The 24,845-nt window shown below is 38.2% G+C and overlaps 1 protein-coding gene across 1 annotated transcript; it reads left to right on the top strand.

Annotated features, from left to right (window-relative positions):
- Positions 1-14,116: 14,116 nt before the first annotated feature.
- Positions 14,117-24,148, top strand: LOC124286988 (gamma-soluble NSF attachment protein-like). Its single transcript, XM_046723458.1, has 10 exons — positions 14,117-14,240; positions 15,046-15,113; positions 15,646-15,730; positions 16,523-16,540; positions 16,858-16,998; positions 17,419-17,485; positions 18,698-18,768; positions 20,827-20,985; positions 22,769-22,898; positions 23,363-24,148. The coding sequence occupies exons 1-10, from the start codon at positions 14,152-14,154 to the stop codon at positions 23,486-23,488; spliced, it is 954 nt and encodes a 317-aa protein (XP_046579414.1). The 5' UTR covers positions 14,117-14,151; the 3' UTR covers positions 23,489-24,148.
- The last annotated feature ends 697 nt before the right edge of the window (positions 24,149-24,845 follow it).

The raw sequence follows: 24,845 nt of genomic DNA, 5'->3' as shown, positions 1-24,845 counted from the left end.
GCATTCACAGTATGGCAGGGTTGATGAAATCAAAATGACACATACAATCTGTAAGGATTTAATAAACTAAAATATCTTGGACTTGTTTAATAACAAATTTATCATCTTACCACTTCTGGGACAAGCTTCTCTGGCGGTAGATGAAGAGCCAGCGTGTCAATAACCTGTACAGAAAATACACTGATAAACACTGAGATGTGTTGTACACAGTCTAAGTAAACTTAGGCTCAGTATTATTCATTACACTTCTATACTAGGTCTAACAAACCCCTGTAGAAAGTCGCATCAGCTAACCTTTGAGCGACCTATGAGCGTCCAATCAAACAATGATAGCAGTGTAACGAATAATACTGAGCCCAAATTTACTTAGACTGGATGTCGCTTTTGAGGGAAAGGTCAAACTACAGTGAACACTGAATTTAGCGTTCCCGGGACTCTCAATATACAAGAAAATAAAAAAATGTGAGTTGTCGTCTGACACCGTAGTCATGGTAAACCAATCATCAAGCTAAAGAAATTACGACTGTCACCGAAGCTGCTTATTATGCAGCACCTGATTGGCTGAAGTAAACCTACGGCCTACACCGTACATTAATATAACCGAAAATAGATATAGGTCAAGTAACTGCTTTGCATATTTGTCATGAAAAGAGAGAGAACAGTGAGTGAGCGAGTGAGTTTATTTTTACGCCGCTTTTCGCAATATTCCAGCAATATAACGGCAGGGTACCCAGAAATGGGCTTCACACATTGTGCCCATGTGGGGACAGAACCCGGATCTTCAGCATGACAGGCGAACGCTTTAACCACTAGGCTACCCCAACACCCCGAGAAAAATGACAGAGTTTATCAACATGATTAACGCTTTAACCACTAGGCTACCCCAATGGCCCGGATTTAATAGTCCGGACTACTGAATCAAGACCCAAGTTGAAAATGGTGAAACCGGGTTTGGTTTAACAAAGCGGAAGAGTTTATCAACATGATTCAGTGACATCCGCAGATGTTGATCCGCGGTCTTGTCCTTTATATATTTACCAAAGTAGTACGCTTTTGATTTGTGATATGTATGAGGCGGTGGTAGTTGTGACTTCCTTTTAGTCCGCTGACCGGATCTGTCTGTCAAAGACCCAATCACAAACAGTTCACTTGTCATACGCTTTGTATTGTGGTGTGTGAGTCGAGACAATATCTAATAAAACAACAACCCAGTTGGCCATTAGGTACCAAAAGTAGTCATTTATCCACGAGCGTGGAGAGGTGTGCGATCGATTTTCAGTTTTTGCGAGAAATGTACGTTAATAGGGGGGAATCCGGCAATCTGGCAGCTGGATGCAACACTGTAGGTAGGTCATGGCCACACAGGATCATGTGGGAGGACGTCTACCACTTTGGAAATCACAAGTGCTAGTATGATGCTAGGAACATAAACTGGCTAAACCAGGACTCAAACCAATATTCAAAGGTTTCTGATATACCCAAGGGACACAACTCTGCACAACAAAATATGGTACCTTAGACAACTGGGCTTCCCAGGAGCCCTTCATGATATTGCACAGAATCGAAAACCTGCTTACAGACTTACAATGATTTACACGTGCGAGACCTGATAACAACAGCTCATGATTGATAAGGGTAAAAAGATCACAATTATTGCAAATTTCGCAAAAAATATTGAATCAAAAGAGAACAACTAGTTAACATATCTCTGAGAAATTGAACAAACAGATCAAGCCAGCAAACAAGGTATAAACATTAAAGAAAAATAACAGACTGGAAAAAAACAACAAGAAAATAACTGTCCATTTCACCTGTGAAGCCACCTTGCTTGGGCTGTCCACACCTGAACTCTGTCCACACAAACACAGTAGCACAGACCTTGTTGTAATTATGTCTCACAGGATTTACTGACACACCAAAATAACTCAAAAGCACCACTCAGTAAAAATTGTTTTTGAAGATTATTGTGAAAGATGAACTTAAAACAAAGATGAAATACCTTCTTAGTGCTTATCATAAAAGAACAAGATTTTGACACAATAAAAAAGGATATTGAAAAGATGAAAATGGTGGGCCACTGTTTGATTCTTGGTTGACTGGATGGGTCAATGTGCTGGCCAGCTTTTCACTGAGGCTCAAAGTCTGATGGCTAAAGTCATAACTCCCATACTTTAAACATAGACTTTGTGCAGCTGGGCGTAAAGCTCACCGCAAGCTACAAACACGTCACAATACCCCGACGTAATTTGTAAAATTTTGCTCAAACATTGGCAAAACAAAGTCATGTGATGTCAGCCTAGCAACAGGGTACATAGGATAGATGACTGCATAAGCTTCTCTCAGTCATCTACCATCTCTACATGTAATGCCTCTGTACATACTCAAGGATGTTGAGAGTCTTCACTATCTTTTAGTGAAAGTAGTCCCACTGTAGACAAAGCATGAACTTTGGTATTAAACACTTAGTAATACCAGCTTATTCTTGTCTATCAGTGGTATCTTCAACCAGCATGTAATGAACTATAGATCAACTCAAAATTGAGTTCCCATTATGGCAATTTAATATGGAGATCCCCCAAAATGTTAATGATTAGCTAATGACAAGGATCGCCTGTCTGTCATGTCTAGTTTAAAACAATGTCTGATGTTATGTTCATAAATGTTTGTGATCCCTCTAATCTGACAACTGTACCTGTGGTGCATACTGTCCAGGTGAGTGTGACTCCACGTCTTCATCCTCTTCAGTATCGTCATCCTCCTCCATGGTCGTCATGACAGTGAACATCACCTGGAGGATGGTTGGCACCAGCTTCTGCTTCATGATAGCCTGGGAAACAAGTGAGTGAGTGAGTGAGTGAGTGAAGTGAGTGTGAATGAGTGAGTGAGTGAGTGAATGAGTGACAAAAATATTGTGTAATTACACATCAGCAAATTTGCAACTACCAGCTGCAAGAGAAGTCAGTCTGACAGACACTGTAGTGAGTGAGTGATATGGAAGGAACAGTCAGTCAAACATGAATGTTATTGCCAATTATTCTTCAATATTGTATTATATTTATGATGATGACATATATTTATGACCAGTCATGCTGCATGTACCTTTTTCTTGAGTCTTGTGAGTGAACTAATGAAGGACATGCCCTTGACCCTTACAGCATCTCCAAGTTCACCATTTGCTGCTAACTGAAAAATAAAGTAGAATGAAATAGTGAATGGAATCACAACTAAGACTGGAGGATTCAAGGTAGTTTCAGGGGGTTCGAACCCCCACCTCCCTCAAAATGACTAAAGACCACATTGGGGGCAATTCCTGGTTCCGATCATGAATGTCTAGCAACAGTGTATTCGATACTCACCTCCAAACTAAATTCGACGATGAGACGTATATGTGGCATGATAATGGCCACCTCCGTCTCCAGCAGCTCATCAAACAGCTCCATTACCTCACACGCCTTGTCCTGGGAAGATCAAACACCATGACAAGTGTCAAGATTCAAATAACTATTCCAAGCTAGGACAATTACATTATGTAAAAAGTGGTTTGTGATTGTTGGTGGGAAGACACATGACAAGTTTATCCCATTGGGCCAGTGGCTCCTGATGCCAATGGCAAACAATACAATATTGTATCCAATCTGTTACTGGCAGCCAATTTCAATGAAAATGTTTACTGGCAAGCCATATTAAGTTTTTCTTTAAAATTTTAAAGAAGTTCTTTAATTATATCAAAGGGAGCTACTATATATACATAGTGAGTGAGTGAGTGAGTTTAATTTTACGCCAATTTAGCAATATTCCAGCAATATCATGGCAGGAGACACCAGAAATGGGCTTCACACATTGTACCCATGTGGGGAATTGAACCCGGGACGAGGAACGCTTTAACCACTAGGCTACCCCACCTCCCCACTATATATTGAAAATCTGAAATCTAATCCAATGCATGAACAATCATGAATCCCAAACAATATACACATGAAATTCAAGCTGAATCCATTCTGACAATTTTGATTTTTGAAAAGTTAAAAATGTAAAATGCTTATGGAGGCAAAAAAACAACAAAAAATGGATGACCTACAAAAGACGTAAGATCACATCCTTTGAGATCAGGTGAGCTATTCACCACTCAATATTACCTCAGAGCTCACTGACTCTTCTCTTATTGTTCACAGGTGCATAAGTTACTAACCTCATCTTGAAGGGACAACTCCCTCACTATCTGAACAATTCGAGGTACACTGGTTTGAATAAATTTCTGAAAACAACAAACATTTGATAATCAAGTAATGTTCTCGTACAATGCAAGATTTTTTAAATTTTATTTATTGTTCAACGCCACACTCAGCAATATTCCACCTATAAGGAAGCAGTCTGTATATAATCGAGTCGGGACCATATAATCCAGTGATCAACAGCATGAGCATCGATCAACACAATTGGGATACGATGACATGTGTCAACCAAGTCAGTGAGCCTGACCACCCGATCTGTGCGTCGCCTCTTACAAGAAGCATGGGTTGCTAAAGCCCAATTCTAACCTGGATCTTCAAGGATAAACATGCAACATGAACTAAACCACAATTACTGTTTTATTGTCATATCACATTAGCCTGTTAATAACTATGTCAACACAATAGATCAGTAAATATAGTACCTCAGCTGAAATATGTACAATGTCTAATGATGTTTACACATACAATTCATGTGTTTAGTGAAAACTTATAGGCACAAATACTTTCAAAGTGTTGACATTGTAAAGCAGATAACCAATGATTTATGCTGAATTATTGAAAAAACAAATGGTTGAATATGTTAAATGGAACATGATTCATAATTTATGTTTTCAAAATCAATTAATAAACAATTCAAACAGATATATTCGACAAGACTGTTTTGCTTAATTTAGTTTGAATAATAAAATTTACATTGCTCACTTACAATTTAAGATTTCATCTTTTAAAAGTAAACTATTTCAACTTACACCCTCGTCATCTCCGACAAAGAACACCAACTCTGTCATAGACCTATACAGAAGGACACATGAATCACAAACAGCAAAAAGAAACAAGCAAATGAGTGAGTGAGTGAGTTTAGTTTTACGCCACACTCAGCAATATTCCAGCTATATGGTGGGGGTCTGTAAATAATCAAGTCTGGACCAGACAATCCAGTGATCACCAACATGAGCATTGATCTGCGTAATTGGGAACCGATGACATGTGTCAACCACCCGATCTGTGCGTCGCCTCTTACGACAAGCATGGGTTACTGAAGGCCAATATTCTAACCCGGACCTTCACGGGTAAAACAAGCAAATGAATCAACAGTAGTTATGTCCCATCAAATGACATTACTCTACTACATTACACGCCCATTTCATCTCCATAGGTTGAACTGTCTTTGAGAGAATGCTGGATAAATACCATGTTTCATATCAGTTAGAATTTACCTTCAAACATATGTACATATTCAAATCTTGCACATATTTCTCAGAAAGAGGTTAAAGAACACCCACTTTTTTCACATCACTATATAGTTAACATGTCATGACAGAATAACTATGATCATTTGAAGAAGTTCTATTCCACTTCTATTGAACACTAAATAAACACCCTCAACTTGCGCAATTAACTTGACAAGAGTGAGTAAGTTTTAGTTTTACACAGTTTTAGCAATATTCCAACAATATCACGGTGGGGGATACCAGAAATGGGCTTCACACATTGTACCCATTTGGGGAATCAAACCCAGGTCTTCGATGTGATGAGCAAACGCTTTAACCACTTGGCTACGCTACCACCCCTTGAACTTGACAAGAAGTAGCATTTAATAATATGAGGTACTTTTACCTTTAACTTCTTTAAAATAACATGACACTTATAAATATGAACTGTACATTTCCTAGATAAAATTACACAAAATATATGAGGTATGAGTAAAAGTTGACATTTAAAAAAGTTGTCATCTAAAAACAAGATTTCCAGACCAACAGTTTCAAGGGCGACTGTGATTATCAATACCAAAAATAGTAATAACCAAACAACAATTGACTACATTCAATGATATATAAATCAAACCAGATTAAAGTAAATGACCATGCAAAATCAAATCCAAAACACTTCCTCTAAATCAAACAGATATGCTAGCAGTGCTTCATGGAGTTATCTCCCCTACCTGACAGCGTAGTAGGGCACTTGTCTACTTTGGGAGTCATTGATCAGCTCTGTGAGGAGCTGTAGGACAGACCGTAGGTGTGGCTTGAGCTGCTCACATGCGACGGAACACACTGTGTACAGGACGAAAGCTCCAAGCTGGAAAATAAGTGAGTTTGCTACTGCTCCATGTCAAAAGTGTTTGTATTTGACATAAGTCAATTTATACCAATTGCTAATCACCCAGGTTCAAGTTTGACACTAGCCATTTCCATCATGTGATCACAAACAAGGAACATACAGTATTGATATCCAACCCTCTTCCTATGTAGTCAAACTTTATGATAGTATTTATGTGTAGGATAAAGCACGACTCCGAGATTATGGTTGGGAAAGTAAGACCCGAGACAGGAGGGTGGGAGAAGTAAGACCGAGAGCGCGTAGTGCTCGAGGTCTTACTTCTCTCCACCCGATGGTCGAGGGCTTACTTTCCCAACCATAACCGAGGAGGAGTGCTTTATTATACATATAAACTGTCAATGATGGATAATTAGATGATCATGTAATGAAGCTACATAACAGTAAATGAAGTGCTAGTAAAATCAATTGAATGACAGTAGGCCTAACTATAAACACATAATTCAACCCTCGTTCTTTGTCGGCCCAGTGGCTGTGAGGTAGAGCGTCCGCTTATGAATCTGAAATATGCGGTTCCAATCCTGCTAGGGAAAACATTTGCACATTTAAGTTGATCTTTGACGATATTTTTCAATTGATTTCAAACACTAACATATCATCTGCATTTGAATGTTGATGTTAATATAGAGTTGGGAAAAAGGAACACCTGGGAAGAGGTCTTACTTACAAAAAGTAAAACCGGGAAATAGGTCTTACTTACGAAAAGTAAAACTTGGGAGCAAACAAAAAGCTCAAATACGGTTATTCCGGGAAAAGAAGCAATGTCTAATATATAGTGAGAAGCAGCCTTCTGGTTTATATGACCTATTCTTCCCCTTAATCTAACCAGGTATTCTCGCTTGTTAACACTGCACTCAGGCACTGAACAATAATCCAGCTATATAAGGGCAGTCTGTAAATAATCAAGCCTGGACCAGGCAATCAAGTGACTGACATCATGAGCATCAACATACACAACTGGGAAGCAATGAAATGCTATGGGCAAGTTAGTGAGCCTGACCACCCGATCCCGTTAGTCACCTCTTACGATTGATGAAGACATTGGTTGATGAAGACAAATTCTAACCCGGGTCTTCACAGGTTAAATCCCACCAAAAATGTCAGTGCTACATTTGAGACTCATCCACTGGAAGATGGCTTGACAAGATGCACCCTGTGATCCCTACCTCTCTCTTAGCTACATCTGGATCCTTTGTAGTGGTGATCATGAAATCAAACACCTGTGGCCAGCTGTTGGTGGACAAGTCATGTTTGGCCACAGTCCCCACAATCTGGGCTACAGCATTACGCACACTCTTCCTGGAAAACACAATTGGAAAAACAATCAAACATCTTCAAGATGTCCTGCACTGACAAGTGTCAAGGCTATTAAACTGCTACATTACAATGTATTGTTGAAGATCTGAAGTTTAACTCATCTCTCAGCAATATTCCAGCTATATGACAACAGCCAGAAAATAACTGAACAAGGAACGAGGCAATTCAGTATTGTTCCTCTTCATTAGGATACAAGGGCTCTATCCACAAAGTCAGACAACCTGACCACACAATCGATTTAGCCACCTCTTACCACCAGCATAGATTGTTTGGCATCTATTCTTACCCAGACTCCCTGCAGATAGGGTGACAGTAAAGTTTGCTGGAAGACAAGCATAACCTGTACAACAGCATCTATCATCAATCACCAATTGACAGGGATTTAGAGGTAGGTGCACTCACTCACTCACTCATAGGTATCATCCTGTGTTGTCAACTTACTCAGACTCCTGGACAAGAAGCTGCAGGATGTTGTCTCGGATACTGAAACGTTTAAAAAGTGATTGAAATGTTCAACAAAATACACTGGTCTACAATAATACCTTCACATTTCTCCAGCTTTAACTCAATCCAGGGCTCGATTTAGTGCTTTGTTACTTGCACTGGAGCAACCCAATATTACAAAGTGCAACCTAGTTTTTAGTCTTACTTGCACCAGGCGCAAGTTAATTTTTGAGAAATAAATCAACAACAAGAAGACAAAGTCATCAATATCCCCCGCAATGGCAAAATACTCTTCATGATTATGTCTACGAGTTATGATTATGTCAAATATTTAGGTGTGTATATAGAAAAGTGGAAAAAGAGTATTAAAAGGTTTTTAAAGTTCTGCTCTAGAAAGGAGCACCATCACCAATTTCAGTCTATGTCAAACTTGTTGCCATGGAATTGCCAAAACTATTTTATTCAGAAATCCAAAACTACCTAAAGGCACAAGTACACCACCAGATCTATCTATGTGCAAAGTTTGGTGAAGAAATATTGAACGGTTTTAGAGTTCAGCTCCGGAAAAGAGCACTACCACCAATTTCAGGCTAAGTCAAAACTTGTTGCCATCGAAACGCTAAAAATGTTTTATTGAGAATTCCAAAACTACCAAAAGGCACCAGTACACCACCAGATCTATCTATGTGCCAAGTTTGGTGAAGAAATAGTGAACGGGTTTTGAGTTCAGCTCCGGAAAAGAGCACTACCACTAATTTCATTCTAAGTCGAACTTGTTGCCATGGAAATGCCAAAAATGTTTTATTCAGAATTCCAAAACTACCAAAAGGCACCAGTACACCACCAGATCTATCTATGTGCCAAGTTTGGTGAAGAAATATTGAACGGTTTAAGAGTTCTGCTCCGGAAAAGACACATGTCCATTTTAATACCCCCCGCGGATACCCCCCCCAAAAAGCGTTGAGGGGGATAATAAGTCTACCATTATATGAGCAGTATACAATGGTCAGCTCATTTTTCTTCTAAACTTTGAAGAAGTCAATAGCATATTTCTTTCTTTACATATTGCAAAATTAGCAGTGCATCTGGAATTTGGCTGGTGCAACTGGGTTTTTATCTCAAGTTGCACCTGGTGCGAGTAGGTTAACATCTCTTAAATCGAGCCCTGTAATCTGCATGATCATTCTGTGCAGAGAACTAACAACATACAACACATTCATCATGTTCATAACACAAATGCAATTTATATTGTTATTTCTTATTTTCAAATTATCTGAGATAAGAATGTTATAATTAACTGTCATTTAAAGTATGATTAAATAATAGTAGCATCCTACAGGCAATGTCTATCTAACCTTTGTCGAACATCTTCCGTCAGTGCCTTCCACTGCTTTGACTTCTGGATTTTTCGTCTCAACAGAACAGCTGCATATTGTCGAATCTGACAGGAAATACACAAATGACATAACCGTGATAATTATGCTCTGAGTAAAGAGAACATTTTATCTGGAATTCAGCCATGATGAGCAGAATCTAGGTCATTCAACTGGCTTGGAATCTGACAGGCAAACACACAAGGGACATACTGATGCTAATAGTAGAAATAGAATTTGACTAGGACATGCTAGTTTTTTTTACAATATCGATACCTGATAATAGTCACTAACAAGCATCTGGAGTCACTAGTCTGGCTTGAACTGTGTTTTGTTTTGTTTGTTTATGGCGGTGGTCTGTAAATAATCGAGTATGGAACAGACAATCCAATGATCAACATCACGAGCATCAATCTACGCATTTGGGATATGATGACCTATGTCAACCAAGTCAGCAAGCCTGACCACTCAATCCTGTTAGTCGCCTCTAACGACAAGCATGTGTTACTGAAGATTAATTCTAAACCGAGCTTCACTGGTACTATATATCACTATGACATATGATGCCAGGTCACACATGAAAACAATCTAAACCTTAATGAAGTCAAATCTGGGTAGAAGCATGGGTACAAGCATATTTTACCTCTTTTGTATGGCGGCACGGGGATCACCTACAAGGATATGTTTAACACTGACTGATTCTTATGCATGGGTGCAGGGAACCTATAGCCTGTAATGATGAAACTGATAGATCTTCGCGTTTGTCTGTAAGCCTGTAATGATGAAAGGTCACGAGCCTGTAACTCTGAAAGGTGAGCCTACCTGAGGTGTCTGCGATGTTGCCAACACCTGGCACAGAGATCCGAGAGCAGATGGATCTTTAAATGCCTCCCTGAGACTCTGTGTTGCCTGGAATCAGAAAACAACAGCTGTCAGTTCAGATAATCATCAAAACTCAAACTCACACAAAGTATCATGTTGATGGTAACGCTGCAAGCAAGGTAGCCATAAAGAAGTAAGGGTGAGAATTTTTCCAAAGGCAGTGGTTCTTATCGTCTCATTTTAGTCTTTATGATATGTGGTGCAAATTATGGTTTGGGAATGAATGACATGAAAGTATGAATGTATACAAATGAACTCCACTGATCCAGGGTAATCAGTAATTGTTAATTCCACATTACTTGTTCAACACACCAACAGTATAAGGCCACAATGCCACTTATGTTTAGCGGGGTTTGTTTTTTTATCAATTCAGGGTGCATGATCTGTTTGATTGGCATTTTAGAAGTTGGTAAATAATAAGAAAGTAAGGTAATTTATGGATAACAACTTCTTTCTTATATATGAGGCGACGTTTCAGTATATATCTATACTGAAACATCGCAGTATATAATAAAGAAGTTGTTATCCATAAATGATCTTACTTTCTTAATTCAGGGTGCACTTAACATAAACTACTTTTTCAATCCATCAGGTTTAAAATCCTGATTTGATAAGAGTATTTTTTTCTTATTCAAAATGACATATCATCACATTTGTTTATTAATCAAATTTTACTGGTATTATTATGATTATATCCACATTTGTAACTCTGATTCAATACATTTTGATACATGCAACATTTGTTAACGTAGAAACCTTGCACTGTCACAAATTCGGAACAATGTCATTGGACAAATATGACCAAAGGATTCATGATCTTTAAGAGACTTCAGGTAAATGAACAGCTGATAAACTTAGGCAATAAAATGTGAAATCACAAGGTGAAAGGTTTTCGTAAGCATTATCCCATTAAATATGAGAATTCAAGAAGATTCCCCTAGTTTTCAACGCAGCACTACATTGTTGGTAAAAAATGATGCTTATTGGCATCCTGTGATTATGATGGCGAATTAACATAGCGCCTACTGGACGATTAAAAGTTACGAGATATTTTCCCTTTTAATTGGATTATTTTCATCACTGGTCTCCCTCCCTCATGTTTGTTCTATATATCCTATCACATCAATTACCATGTTGTTTTAGTGCATCACTAGCCTCCTTGTGTTTGTACTCTATATCCTATCACTCTATTACCATGCTGTCTTAGTGAATCACTAGCCTCATGTTTTTGTCACATGTCCGTGCATTTTAACATGTTTTCTTTGTAGTGCCTCAATGCATGCATATATATCCCCCCCCTGATACTCCCTACCATTATTCACCTGATGATGGAGCCATCATACACTCCGAAACATCAAGTTTATTCACAATAAAAAGTTGGCATTCATAAATATTGCTTTTCTTAAAGATGGAATAGATGTGTTTGACATATTTAATGTCATATCAAAGAATATCTTAGTAAGCTTGCTTTTAAATAGAAACATTTTCAAGGGAGAGTGACAGGAGGAAAGCTTCTGTATGTATGACTGAAGTAACTGTAGGAAGGACTGTCAGTTTACTGAAGTCTGAATGTCCATCGATCTTTTCCATAATAATTGATAATGTTTAAGCTGTTATTGGTCATATTACTAAAGGCCTTTATTAACCTCCACTGCGTACATGCCTTTCGGTAGCAACCACAGTATTTAAACGGTCATATTCTTGTGAAACATGCAATGCTTTAATCGCACATGGCCGATGACTCACTATAAATTGGCGCGCTGTCAAATACCAACACGTGTTTTCGTACAGAAGGATAAAATGACAGATATCAGAATATCTGTGAGGATTCGGTGAACGAAAATAACGGATCAAATAGATATAAGAACAATATTGACAGTGAGATAATTGACATTATAACTGAAAATCGAACCTCCTGAATAACAGCATTGTCCGGTTGGAGAAGTTTCACTAGAATTGCTTCTAAGGGCGCCGCCATCTTGGTTAGTGATAATCGTTATCTCCCGAGATGAAGAGTTCGTTCTTGTCAACCAAGTATAGTCTGTTTTATATATATCCGGACGATGATCAAAACGAATAACGGTTACATGACAAATTTGCTAAGCATATATTTTGTACACTTGCATGGATTGTGACATCAGGTATATCCTGTGATATCTGTGTTTTTTGTGACCCTGTTCTCATAACGATTGAAATTCAGCACTAGGTTAATACCTAATGATTATATACTATTCGATTAATCATTTACATTAATAATACATAATACATTTTAATATTGGTATTGTCGGGTCAATTAAAACAGAAACTGTATTAAATTGTTGTCTTTTCGGGAAATGTATGTGTAGCAGGTCGTGGAGTCATCCCAGAGATGCTATCCTTACCTTGTCAGCTTGCTGACAGGGTTAACCTCTTGGGTCAAATGGACAAGACGTCCGACTTCGGATCATAAGGTCCATGGTTCGAGTCCCTGGCCGATACATTGGCTGAGCACGTGGTCAGTAGCCAGCTATGCGGCCAGGCCATGTGTGGATGTAGCAACCCGAACTGGAATAACTAGCATTGAGAATTATACGTGTTGCTTTCAACTATGTATTTAATCGACAAACAACTATTAAGAGCAAAATCAGCTGAAAAGACGTGCCTTCTGTTGATGGGGGAGTATATGTAGCAGGGCGTGGACTGATCCCATAGATGACATACGTACCTTGTCAGCTTTCTGACGAGGCTAACCTCTATGGTCATGTGGACAAGGCGTCCAATAAGAAGATCTGTGGTTCGAATCCAAGCACGGGACTCGGAAATTTTATGGCCGCTACATATGTAAGGCACCTTCCTACAGGGTGTACATGAATGCAGTCCACTGATGTAATGAGTGAGTGAGTATGGTTTACCGTTTACGCTGCTTTTAACAATATCACGGAGGTGGACACCTGAAATGGACTTCACACAATGTATACCCATGTGGGGAATCGAACCCGGTTCTTCTGCGTAACGAACGGATCCACGCTTTAACCACTAGGCTACCCAGCCTTCCCTCCACTGATGGACCAGGCATAGCTGGCACTGAGTCACGGCGGTTCAATGTACACGATTCAGTTTTGTGTTACTCTATTTTGCCATTCACCATATATATTTATTGACTCATTGACGATACTTTCAAACTATATCCAATTATTCAGCAGGATCAACATTCCTCCAATTCTACAACAATGTTAAAATGATTCTACTATTCAATATCCGTACCAAATAGTAATTATTATTCAATATATAAATGTATTATTCTGCCATTTTGAAAAACACACACACTTCTGTTTAACCATTTGTTAGAATAGCCTGGTGAGCCGTTTAATCTTGAAGGGTTCGAGAGACGTTTGTTTGAAGTCGCTGTGCAGCTGGACTATCCACAACCAGAGACCATATGTTAGAATTCCGATATCTTATAAAAACCCATGTAACATTTATGCTTTTGAAAAAAACCCATTCATCTTTGTAAATTCGAACATGATCGTTGCCAGAACCAAGTGCAGGTACTAATTAAAAAGACTGTATTGCTTGATTAGATCTTCATGGGCAGACAGGGTGTAATGCCCTTGATCTCTGTTGACCAAATGTCTGTGACCACAAAGGTTCCTAGTCATGAAATTCAGTTTGACAAAGTCCAAGTCCTCAAATCAGAACTTCCTCAAAGAAAACTCGAAAAAGATCGTTTATGTTGTAGAAACAGGCTATAGTTTCTGAAATCTCGTGTGATCTCGCGAAGTGCTCTCTGCAGCAGACGAGCCAAGATGGCGTCCAATTTCCACGGAAAACAACATAACTTCAGTGATAGAAAGCTGTCAGAAGGATTGGAACACATACGATTAGCTGAGAAATGGTAATAAACGAATTCAGATTTGAAGAGTAAACAGAATATACCGTTCGTTAAGTTTACCTTGTCAGGTTTGTTTGATAGTGAGCAAGTAATATTATGGACCCAAACAATGTCTGTGACATTGCATCAACAAGTGACATGGCACACCCGCTCACGTCATAAGATCATCATCACACATTCAGTTTTGGGCAGCTAGTAACAGCGAGATATATGATACAGTTACCTCGATGACTTTGTTCACACAAGCAAATCATTGCAAAGGAATCAAATGCTAACGTAAATCTACATGTCATTTTATGATACATCTTTGGGCCATAATATAAGTCTGCCCGATGTGTGACAATGGCTGTATCTTGTGTTACGAAAATAACCCTCCCTTTTGCTGTTAACGAGACTAGTTTCGCTTCGAGTTTCCTTATTTTTTCTTTATTTTTATCCCTTTTCTGAAACCTACTAGGCCTACTAGGTGATAAATTATCCTTGTGTTAAGGGTTTTAGACTGTTAAGAACATCTCTTGTTGTTTCCTTGTTTTCATATGAACAGTTTGTAAAACATGTCATTTTCCAGCGATGTTACTTAAGGAAGTATGGCGCTGTGGAATATGTTGAGTATATGTATTTACAGTTAACCGGACGCTTCACTATCCGGACGATGTCCAAGTGTAACCAAAATGTCCAGATAAAGGGGGTTCGACTGTATATTCTTTTGTTTTATCTACTGTCATCCAAAAATGTACAAATACCATAAAAATAAAATATTCATAAGCTTTGATTGCTTTGTCTATTCAAAAAATAATCCTGACTTCAGTATGAAGACATCTCTATTCAAATGGAAGCCAGATGTGGATGGGGCAGTAGACGAATACAGGAAAGCTGGTAAGTTCATTTTGACACATCTTATAGTGTAGTTCTAAAACAGGGTGATAGCAGACACAAGAGATAGGAATTCCTTTGATTTTGATGCATCAAGTGAAAAAGAGTACAAAATATATGATCAGGGAAACCATGCAGCCTGCTCAGATGTGTCTTTCATCATGTTACTGAATTATTCAGATCAATAAAATAAAATAGAACAGAACAATTCAGATTAGACTTTGTCACTGGTTTTAACCTGTTAAGCCCTCTGTTGTGAGTTATTTGTTTAAATCTTTGACCATGAGGCTTTATTTAAGGGTTTTGGCAGTATGTGCCCCAAAGAACTAAAATTAAGGAATTTAGATGGGTAACTTTAGTAAGCATGGTAAGAATCAGAAAATTGTATATCTGCTTTGATCAGTGTATTCAAATTAACAAGCCCTGAGTTATTGTTTATTGTTAAGTATATTGTTAAAAACATTTTGATGGTAGTGTGTGATAAATATAAAACTTTAAAATTTCAAAGTATTTAACCAAGTGTTTTACTTTCCAGCAACAAGTTTTAAAAATGCAAAGGCATATGATGAAGCCAAGGATATGTACCTGAAGACTGCTGAACTCCAACAACAATGTGGAGCGTATCCTTAAAATGACTAAAAGTAAACAGATCATTTAGGCCCTTTATTGCTGTTGACTGTATGAAAGGTAAAATTGTATCTGAATATACAAATAATATATCAGTTTTTTTACTGATACAGTGTACCTTTATGTGTCAATCATTTGGTACTTGAAACAGTTACTTATTTATGTACATGTCCATGAAATTGCACCAGAAAATGAGTAAGACCATAATCATAACTCGTAAAATGTCCACAAAAGCTAAGCATTGATATTCTAAGGTGACCATATTTGAAAAATCAAAACAGTGTCAGAGAAAATCTTAAAAACAAAACAGTTTATGTTGTCTTTTCTAACTGAACAAGGATGTACATGTATCTCATTTAGGCTCATTTCAGGATATATGCAATGTGGTATGGCTTACACATTTGTGGATACAAATCTGCATGTAATTTTAATGACCATGTACCCGTGAAGATCCGGGTTAGAATGTTCATCTTCAGTAACCCATGCTTGTCGTAAGAAGCCACTAACGGGATCAGGTGGTCAGGCTCGCTGACTTAGTTGACACATCATCGGTTCCCAATTGCGCAGATCGATGCTCATGCTGTTGATCACTAGATTGTCTGGTCCAGACTCGATTATTTACAGACCGCCGCCGCCATATAGCTTGACTATTGCTGAGTGCAGTGTAAAACTAAACTCACTCACTCACTTAATGACCATAGTAAATGGAATAAGAATGATTGAAGGAACAAAGATAGATTATTGTCAGTATCTCTTTAGAGTTGTTTTTCCTTGATTCTATGCAGAACATTTCATGCTGCTAAGTGAGTATTATTTTCTTTCTAGATAAAACAAAAGATCTGTTATATCTAGTTTTGTTATTTCCATATCTCAGGCCAAATCTGTATTTTTATCATTTTGTGTTTAACAATCTGAATGACATGGTTACATTAGAAGATTTCTTGCATCTTATCATGTAATTGTCATAAGAAACATGGAAATGCTGTTATTCAACACATAATCAAAACAAATGGACATAAATCATGTTAATGCATTTAATTGGTAATGTGTGAAATTAATTAAGCAGTATGATGGGTGAAATCTGATTCCTTTTGATGACAAAAGTACATTCTTGTCACAGGTCATTTGAACAGGCTGCGATGATCTGTAAAGAGAACAAAGAGATAGATCAGTGTCTCCACCTGATGCAGACTGCTGCCATAATGTTCCAGGAACATGGCACCCCTGACACAGCAGCACTCACACTGGACAAAGCTGCCAAGTAAGCAGATGGATATACTCTGAAGTAGTCTTCTCGTTATCAGTTGAAGCCTGGCCATATATCAATTATGAAATGGCAGATCCAAATTGGGTCTTGTGGTCCTTTATTTTCAGACATCCACTGTAATAATCAAGGCAATGTTTTTGTATGCTTTGTGACTATAGAAGTGTGAAGTTGAATCTCTCCATATGAAGTACAGGGCCAGCATGCTCTTCACTTGATGTAGATCAAATAAAAGTAGTTTCACACCTTAAACTGACAGGGGTATTTTCAATATAGTTTCCATTTTTCATGATGTATATGTGGACTTTGAATAGGCATTTATCAGATTTATCTTATTTACATGGTTTTTACCTCATCCTGTTACAAATATCCATCCTGTTATTTCATATTCATGTGCAGCCATGTTTATTCTAACAGAATGGCGGAGATGAACCAGCCTGAGAAAGCCATTGATATCTACTTGAAAGCCTGTGACGTTGTTGAGGTTAGTCTGTAATATAAACATGTAATATAAACAGGGTCTGAAACAAGTCTCAGTATCAACCATAGCCATGATGAGGACAGTGAAGAGATTGTTATGAGAGCATGTTGGTGCAAGAACACACTGAGAGTTTATCAGACAGAGTTTATCAGTTTATCATGACCCAGCATTTGATTTCTATGTATCAAAACATCATCTGTATATATATAATATTATCAGGATCATTTGTGATCATCCTGTAAATGCATGGTTCCAATCAGGTATTGTGAGAGGGATGTCGTATATTTAAAGTAAGTCAGGTGTGTCCTCTCTAGCATGCATAGGCTGACTTAGGGCATTTCAACAATGTCATTATAGTTATTCAAATGTGGAGGCTTATGTTATAAAGAGGCAACATCAATGATGTAAGGATTCATGAGACTCTGCGAGATACTTACTTACAACTGACAACTTATGTACTTACAACATGTTAATCTTATGACTCCATAAAAAACATCATGGAAAAATAACACAGGCCTATTAAACAGTTCCACCACAACATCTTCCAAATCAAAGGGAGATATTGTGTTTTACCATGTACATTCACAGGCCCTCGTGTCTTTGCGAGGATTAAATATTTAATTTTCTTTTGGAGATGACCCCCGACTCAAAATGCTACACAATAGCCCTCTGGTTGGTTGATCCTTGTTTAGGAGACATTTACAACTGATGCTTTCTTTTGAGAAGCCATTGCTCGAAAGTATTCTTACATTAAGCAGATTTGCAAGCATTGACCAATCAAAGAGCTTGCTTCGACCACATCCCCCGTTTTGTGCAGAGATTTCATCATCCATTTGTGTCAAGATCGTTTAGTTGAGAGTCAAAATCGGGTTTCAATCGACTTGCAGAAATAACAATAAAGAATTGGTAGGTTTCATGATAGGTGCTCGATGGGCCAATCATCCATGATTATGTTCACATTAAGTTTTAATCGATTGCATGCGATGGTAGCGTAGCGATCGGCAAAGCAGGCGGGTGGGGTATACCGAAGTGTCCGGCCTTGTCATAATGTATGGTACTGTGAAGCATTTCGAGTCGGGGGTCATCTTAAATGTTTTATTTTTTTTAACATCTTTAAGCCTTGAAAGACACGAGGACCTGTGTGTACATTACAGTTTGTTTGTCATGTTTTTGGTTTTCTTGAATGAACTAAACTGAATATATCTGTTTTCCCAGATTGAAGACCGACCTCGACAATGTGCAGAATACATTGGAAAAGCTGCAAGGCTCATGATAAGGTGTAAAAGGTAGGACATAGAGATTTATCTTGCCTCACACATAAATTTCGTTTTCTGATTGGCTGAGCACTCTTCTATTATTTTCAGTGTACCCAGCTTACATGCGAGTAACATTTTCTATGTACCCACTGGGAATGCTGAACTCATTTGGTAATTCGTAGCAGTATTCTTTATCTCGAATAACATTGAATCACGAAATTACCGATGTTTTGCAAATGCAAATCGATGGAAGGGAGATAACACTAAATTTATTTTTCATGTCGTCTTGTCATCTGGTACTCCATACTATGATCCGATACCCGTGCTTCAAACAACTCAGAATTACCATTGAGGTGTTCGTTAAGATAAATATGTTATTCACTGGTCCCTTGGGGCCCAATGGGTTGATGTACCCTCGATGTTTCTTTATGTTCCCCTCGCCCTTTGGGCTCAGGGAACATGAACAAACATCAAAGGTACATCAGCCCATGTCCCCCTTGAGACCAGTGAACAACTTATAATGTATGTCCCCAAATGTAAAGTATATCCTGGTTATAATGCCCCAAGGTATAAAGGCCAACTTATTTTAATGCCCAAGGGTGTCAGAACAGATTTTCCACCATTACCATTACATTCCCTGGATATAATGCCACACTGATTATAATGCTACCACCAATGTTTCTGAGAACAAATGTTTTAATTCTCTGTTCACATGTCATAAAATGATTTAATATGTTTTGAGGTTGACCAATTATTTTTGGAACTGGCCAGGGAGAGCCATCGGGGGGTCAGGATAATATTTATATTTTTAGAATATTTCACCTGTTAATAACGTCAATTCAACATGTCTAATCTTTGGTATTTTCTCATCCAGTATCATAAAAGTGTTGATATTTTTAACTTAACATACTGAAAACTGTTCTTCAGTTTTCAGCATTACAGGTCATACTTCAGCATAAGATTAGAATCAGTGTTAAGCATCTCCTTGTAGGTGACGAAATAGGTACCCTGTACCCATGCTTGTACCCAGATTTGACTTCATTAAGGTTTAGATGGTTTCCTTGTGTGACCTGGCATCATATGTCATAGTGATATAGTACCAGTGAAGATCCGGGTAAGAACTGATCTTCAGTAACCCATGTTTGTTGTAAGAGGCGACTAATGTGATCGGGTGGTCAGGCTCACTGACGTTGTTGACACATGTCATTGTATCCCTGTTGTGTAGACTAATGCTCATGCTGGTGATCACTGAATTGTCTGGTCCAGACTCGATTATTTACAGACCGTCGCCATATGTCTGGAATATTGCTGAGTGTGGCGTTAAACAACCAACCAACCAACAAGACTGTGCAATACATTAAATCCAGTCCTTTCATCAGCAGTCATATACATATATACCCCACATGGGAATTCTGGTGTCCCCTGCTCGTGATACTGCTGGAATATTGCTACAAGCGATGTAAAACTAAACTCACTCACTCTAGGGATATCCTTAACTACACCTTCCCCTTGTGGCAAGGTAAAGGTTTTGAAGACATGATATGTTTTCATGTTTTGAGCAAGTAAATCTCAAGCTTTCTCTGAATATCATGAAGCTGACAAAATATTCAAGTTAGGAACAGAAAAACATGAACACAAAGACAACAGCTAAAAACATAAACACAAACCATACCATTACACCCGAGGACCTACTCTTACCTGGAACCTTGAGGTATTCCTGGAGAAGTTATTGCTTGTTACATCAACCACTGGTTTGTCTTTTCAAGAATGACCATTTCTTGGGTGCCACATTATGGCTTCATTAAAGCTGGAACAACAAAATGAACAACAACAGACAATGTTCACGCTGCATGTCACCCTTTCAGTTTCACTCAATCACTCACAGTGAGTTAGTTATATGCCATAGGTTGTATGTCACATTACCTGAATGGCCTGATTATTTCAAACTCCATCAACCACTGCGTGACTGAGACTTTAGTATTTAAATGTTTTTGTAATAAAACTGGAATGCGCTGACTTGAGGTGAAAAAACTTTCTGTGTAACACTCATTTTTGTAACCATCTGCCACTGCTGTTACCTACTTGCAGGTTTGATGAAGGTGTGAAGACACTGAAGAAGGAGATAGACTATTACATGGAGTGTGAGAACTTTGAACTGATCAATAAGGTGATCATGGGGACAGTGTTGGTCCACCTCACACAGGAGGACTACGTGGCGGCTGATAACTTCTTCAAGTCTTGTCTCACGTGAGTCCAGTATCTAGTCACCTTGGGAATGTTGTGTCTCAGTCTCAATACTACTGACACGTTATTAACATTTGAGGATTCCTCTATAACTTGCAGCAGGGGAACTCTCCTATCAGTCCACTATCGAGACTCCTAAATTCTTGGTATAAGTGTGTGAAGCAAGCACCTGCATATCATATTTGTGTATTGTGAAAACAAGGGAAAACAACCTTTCCTAATTGTACCGGTACATAAGGAAGTGAGTGAGTTAAAATTTTGAGTCACATCGGCAGTATTTCAGCCAGACATACATAAGGAAGGCTGTGCAATTATGTTGTAGTCTATATTTTATACGCCCTGGATTTCCCAGCATCTACACAGAAAAGCTGCTGAACTATATTTTAAGCCAAATCATTTTAGAAAGCTGACCTCTGATTCACTGAAAAATTCACACATCCTTCATTTAGAGTAGGCAGCCAAGGATCACCCAGGTTTCACTCAAAGCATCTTTCCATGGAGATGTCCACAGATCATAACACAATACGGTGTCAGGAGTAAAAATTCTGCTTGAAATGAGATTGTAAATGATTTCATTTGGTCTCATCATGTAAGTCAGTTGGGATGTTACAGTTCTTACCCTGCTATTACAGGGGTAGATTTACATTGTTACTGTCTTTGTAAAATTGTTGGAAAACCTCTTTGTAGCCATTTCAAGAAATCACATAAAGGCAAGAAGTTATGGATGTCAACCTCTTTATTTGGATGGACACGTGATTTCATTACATTAATAACAAGGTTACCTTATCACTATTCTTCTTTCACATGTTGATATATAGCTGTCTGTTTCCCAGTCTTTCATTCACCTGATGAAGGAGTAAGAATATATACCCCGAAACATTGTGTCCATTAAAATAGAGAAGTTGACATCCATAAACACTCTTACCTTTATGTGTATCACTTCTAATGCTGTTCAAAGACTCTACGAAACCCCATGTTTTGAAATAATTTGATGAACAGAAAGCATTGTAGATGCATTAGTATAACAGTGTTTGATTATTGAGTGAGTGAGGTTAGTTTTACGCTGCACTCAGCAATATTTGAGCAATATGACAGCGGTCTGTAAATAATTGAGTCTGGACGAGACAATCCAGTGATCAACAGCATGAGCATCGATCTATGCAATTGGGAACCGATGACATGTGGTCAACAAAGTCAGCGAGCCTGACCACCCAATCATGTTAGTTGGTTTGATTGTTGATCGAACATGTTCAAACTAGATATTAGTTTTAGAATTATGCATGATGTGAAAATTGCTTCAGCATAACAGAATTTACTTACATTTAATGAGATACGAAAGCCTGAAGTGGTAAAGGGCTTAGAAGCTAACAACTCTGGAGACACACATATGGGTGTGATGCTAGGTGACTATACTTGGGTGACACCAAGGTTTCTTAACTCATTGAGCTGACTATACATGTATTTTCCAATGGATAGTCTGACTAAAATGTGGATCAGGTATTTTATGGTTGTCTCAAGAGCAGACTGGTGTGGGTTAGATTGATGTGACCTAAATCATGATGTGCATCATGGTGCCTGGACAATGTGGTTTCATGCTTTCAACCATAGGTTTGTTCTGCCAGATTCGGGAAATCACAGGCAGCTCTGATAAAGCACAAATATTATAGATGTCTACAAAAATCAATTTTCTTTACTGATGACACCTTTTCCCTTCTGCAAGAAGGATTATTTACAACTATGACAAATATTAAGGTATATGACTAACTTGAATGTGCGTATTTGTCAGTCTGACAACGTTTGGGTCCAGCGAGGAAGCTGGAGCACTGGAGGACCTACTGACAGCATATGATCAGGGAGATGAAGAGGCAGGGAGAAGGACTCTCAAACTCCCCCTCTTTAAGTACTTGGATAATGCTGTAAGTACACATTATCTATCACCATACTTGCAGCTTCTGAAGGAACTGAACAATAATGACAGTGATGCTTGTAGCCATGGTAATGTTCAAAGAAACTTTGTTTGCTACTTTGTTACTGTGGTTACATACTCTTGTAGCTTTAGAATACATATTGTATACCCACATTTCAGCTGATTATTTATCATTGCATATGTATTCAGTTTGCAAAATCTTTATATATAGGCTGGATGTAGTAACTTGTTTCAATCTGCACAACAATGTAAAAATGTTCAGATGTCAATTTATCTACATATGGGATGGATAGCTGGCATTTCTTGTTGTTAAGTCTGAGTATTGCCAGTACTAACACACTGTTGTTAGGAACATGACCAGGTTTGAGATAGCAGACTGTTAAATTAGAGTTCCTAATGGGCTGCTCACGCCTATGTTCCTCCTGTAATTATTTCCTTTCCTCCATGTTTCAGTTTGCCAAACTTGCACGAGACCTGGTGATTCCTGGAGGAGTATCGTCTCCGACAGGCAACTCTAGTGCTGTTCAAAGCCCGAGCCAAGAAAGTGCCGGAGAGGCATTTCCTGATGGTCTTTGTTAGTTATTATGACATCTGTGGGGTGTTTGAAAGAGGAGTTAACAGGACTGAATGCAACATAGGTAGATTTTGTCAGCTATTCAGTTGGCTGTTACAATCTGTTGTCTGAGGGTTCATTCCTGGCAATGTAGAACCAATAAATAATATATGTTTTATTTAGAATGGACTCAGATTTATCCACACTCTATACTCAACTCTGATTAGGCAACAATGTATTGACTATTAAATATTCATGGCCTCAAGCCTGACGACAGATGAATTGTCTCCATCTATTGGTGGAACAAATTGCTATAGGTGTTGTTTTGTTCACCTTGATGAAATTGTTGACATACAGTCAAGTGTTTTAATAATAAAGGCTCTGCAAGAAGTTATTACAAATAGCTGGTGTAATTTGATAAATGTTTGTCTTAAATGAAACGATACTTTTAGAATGACCTCAGTTACTATTACTGGTTAAAGTTTATCATCAGTCATAATTACTATACATATTTGCCATAAACATTTATATACCAAATTATATGCATCATGAATGATGTTTTTGAATGAAAAAATAGTATTTATTGCTTTGCCTTATGGATACAGGCACGCTTTTAGACAAAATGATGTTTTTCAGTTTAGAGAGTTTGTGGCAAAAATATCAATCTGAATTATGTGTATATTTATAATGCATCAAATCTACACCATAAAGCATGCTCAAAGCCCTACATGCCCTTAGCTTAAGATACGTGAAGTTAATGTTAATGCATGGCACTTGGCTTATGAGAGCTTCAAAATCTAGGCCGTGGTCTGTGGATCTGTCTGTACTTGAATTTCCTTCTGAGCTCCCAGGGGGAGTATTCAATTCAAACTGGCTGATAAGGCACAAGGAGGTTAATGGTCACACTGCCATCTACTGGCTGTCACTATATTATGTGGTTATCTCCCCTGAAAGGGCTTTTCACTGATAATGATGAAACGGGCTAGGCACGTTCCCACTTATGTCACCTGAATTTGTTGAAGAGGTTCCAGTTTTCAAAGAAAACCAACATATGAGCATTAATAAGCTACTGCAAATATAATGTGCATTTTGACTTGTTTTTATGTGACTTTTTGATATGACTTGATATGTTCTTTATCAATGTTTTTTGCTTTCAATTTGTGGATTCCTGTTTTTGAATGCATAACAGATTTATCTATCCACAATGTGTACATATCAAAATTATAATAGGATAGGTGTGCCAAAGTGTTCATGATGTCCCGAAAATGGTAGTAAGACGTAACATTGATCTTCTCTCTTACTAGTTCGGGCGGTGGGGTAGTCTAGTGGTTAAGGCGTTGGCTCATCACGCCGAAGACCCGGGTTCGAATCCCCACATGGGTA

This window comes from Haliotis rubra, unplaced genomic scaffold (assembly GCF_003918875.1).
Source record: "Haliotis rubra isolate DU_JTF1 unplaced genomic scaffold, ASM391887v1 Scf1104, whole genome shotgun sequence".
NCBI lineage: Eukaryota > Metazoa > Mollusca > Gastropoda > Lepetellida > Haliotidae > Haliotis > Haliotis rubra.
The sequence above is the reverse complement of the archived record's forward strand: the minus strand, read 5'-3'. Positions and strand labels throughout refer to the sequence as shown.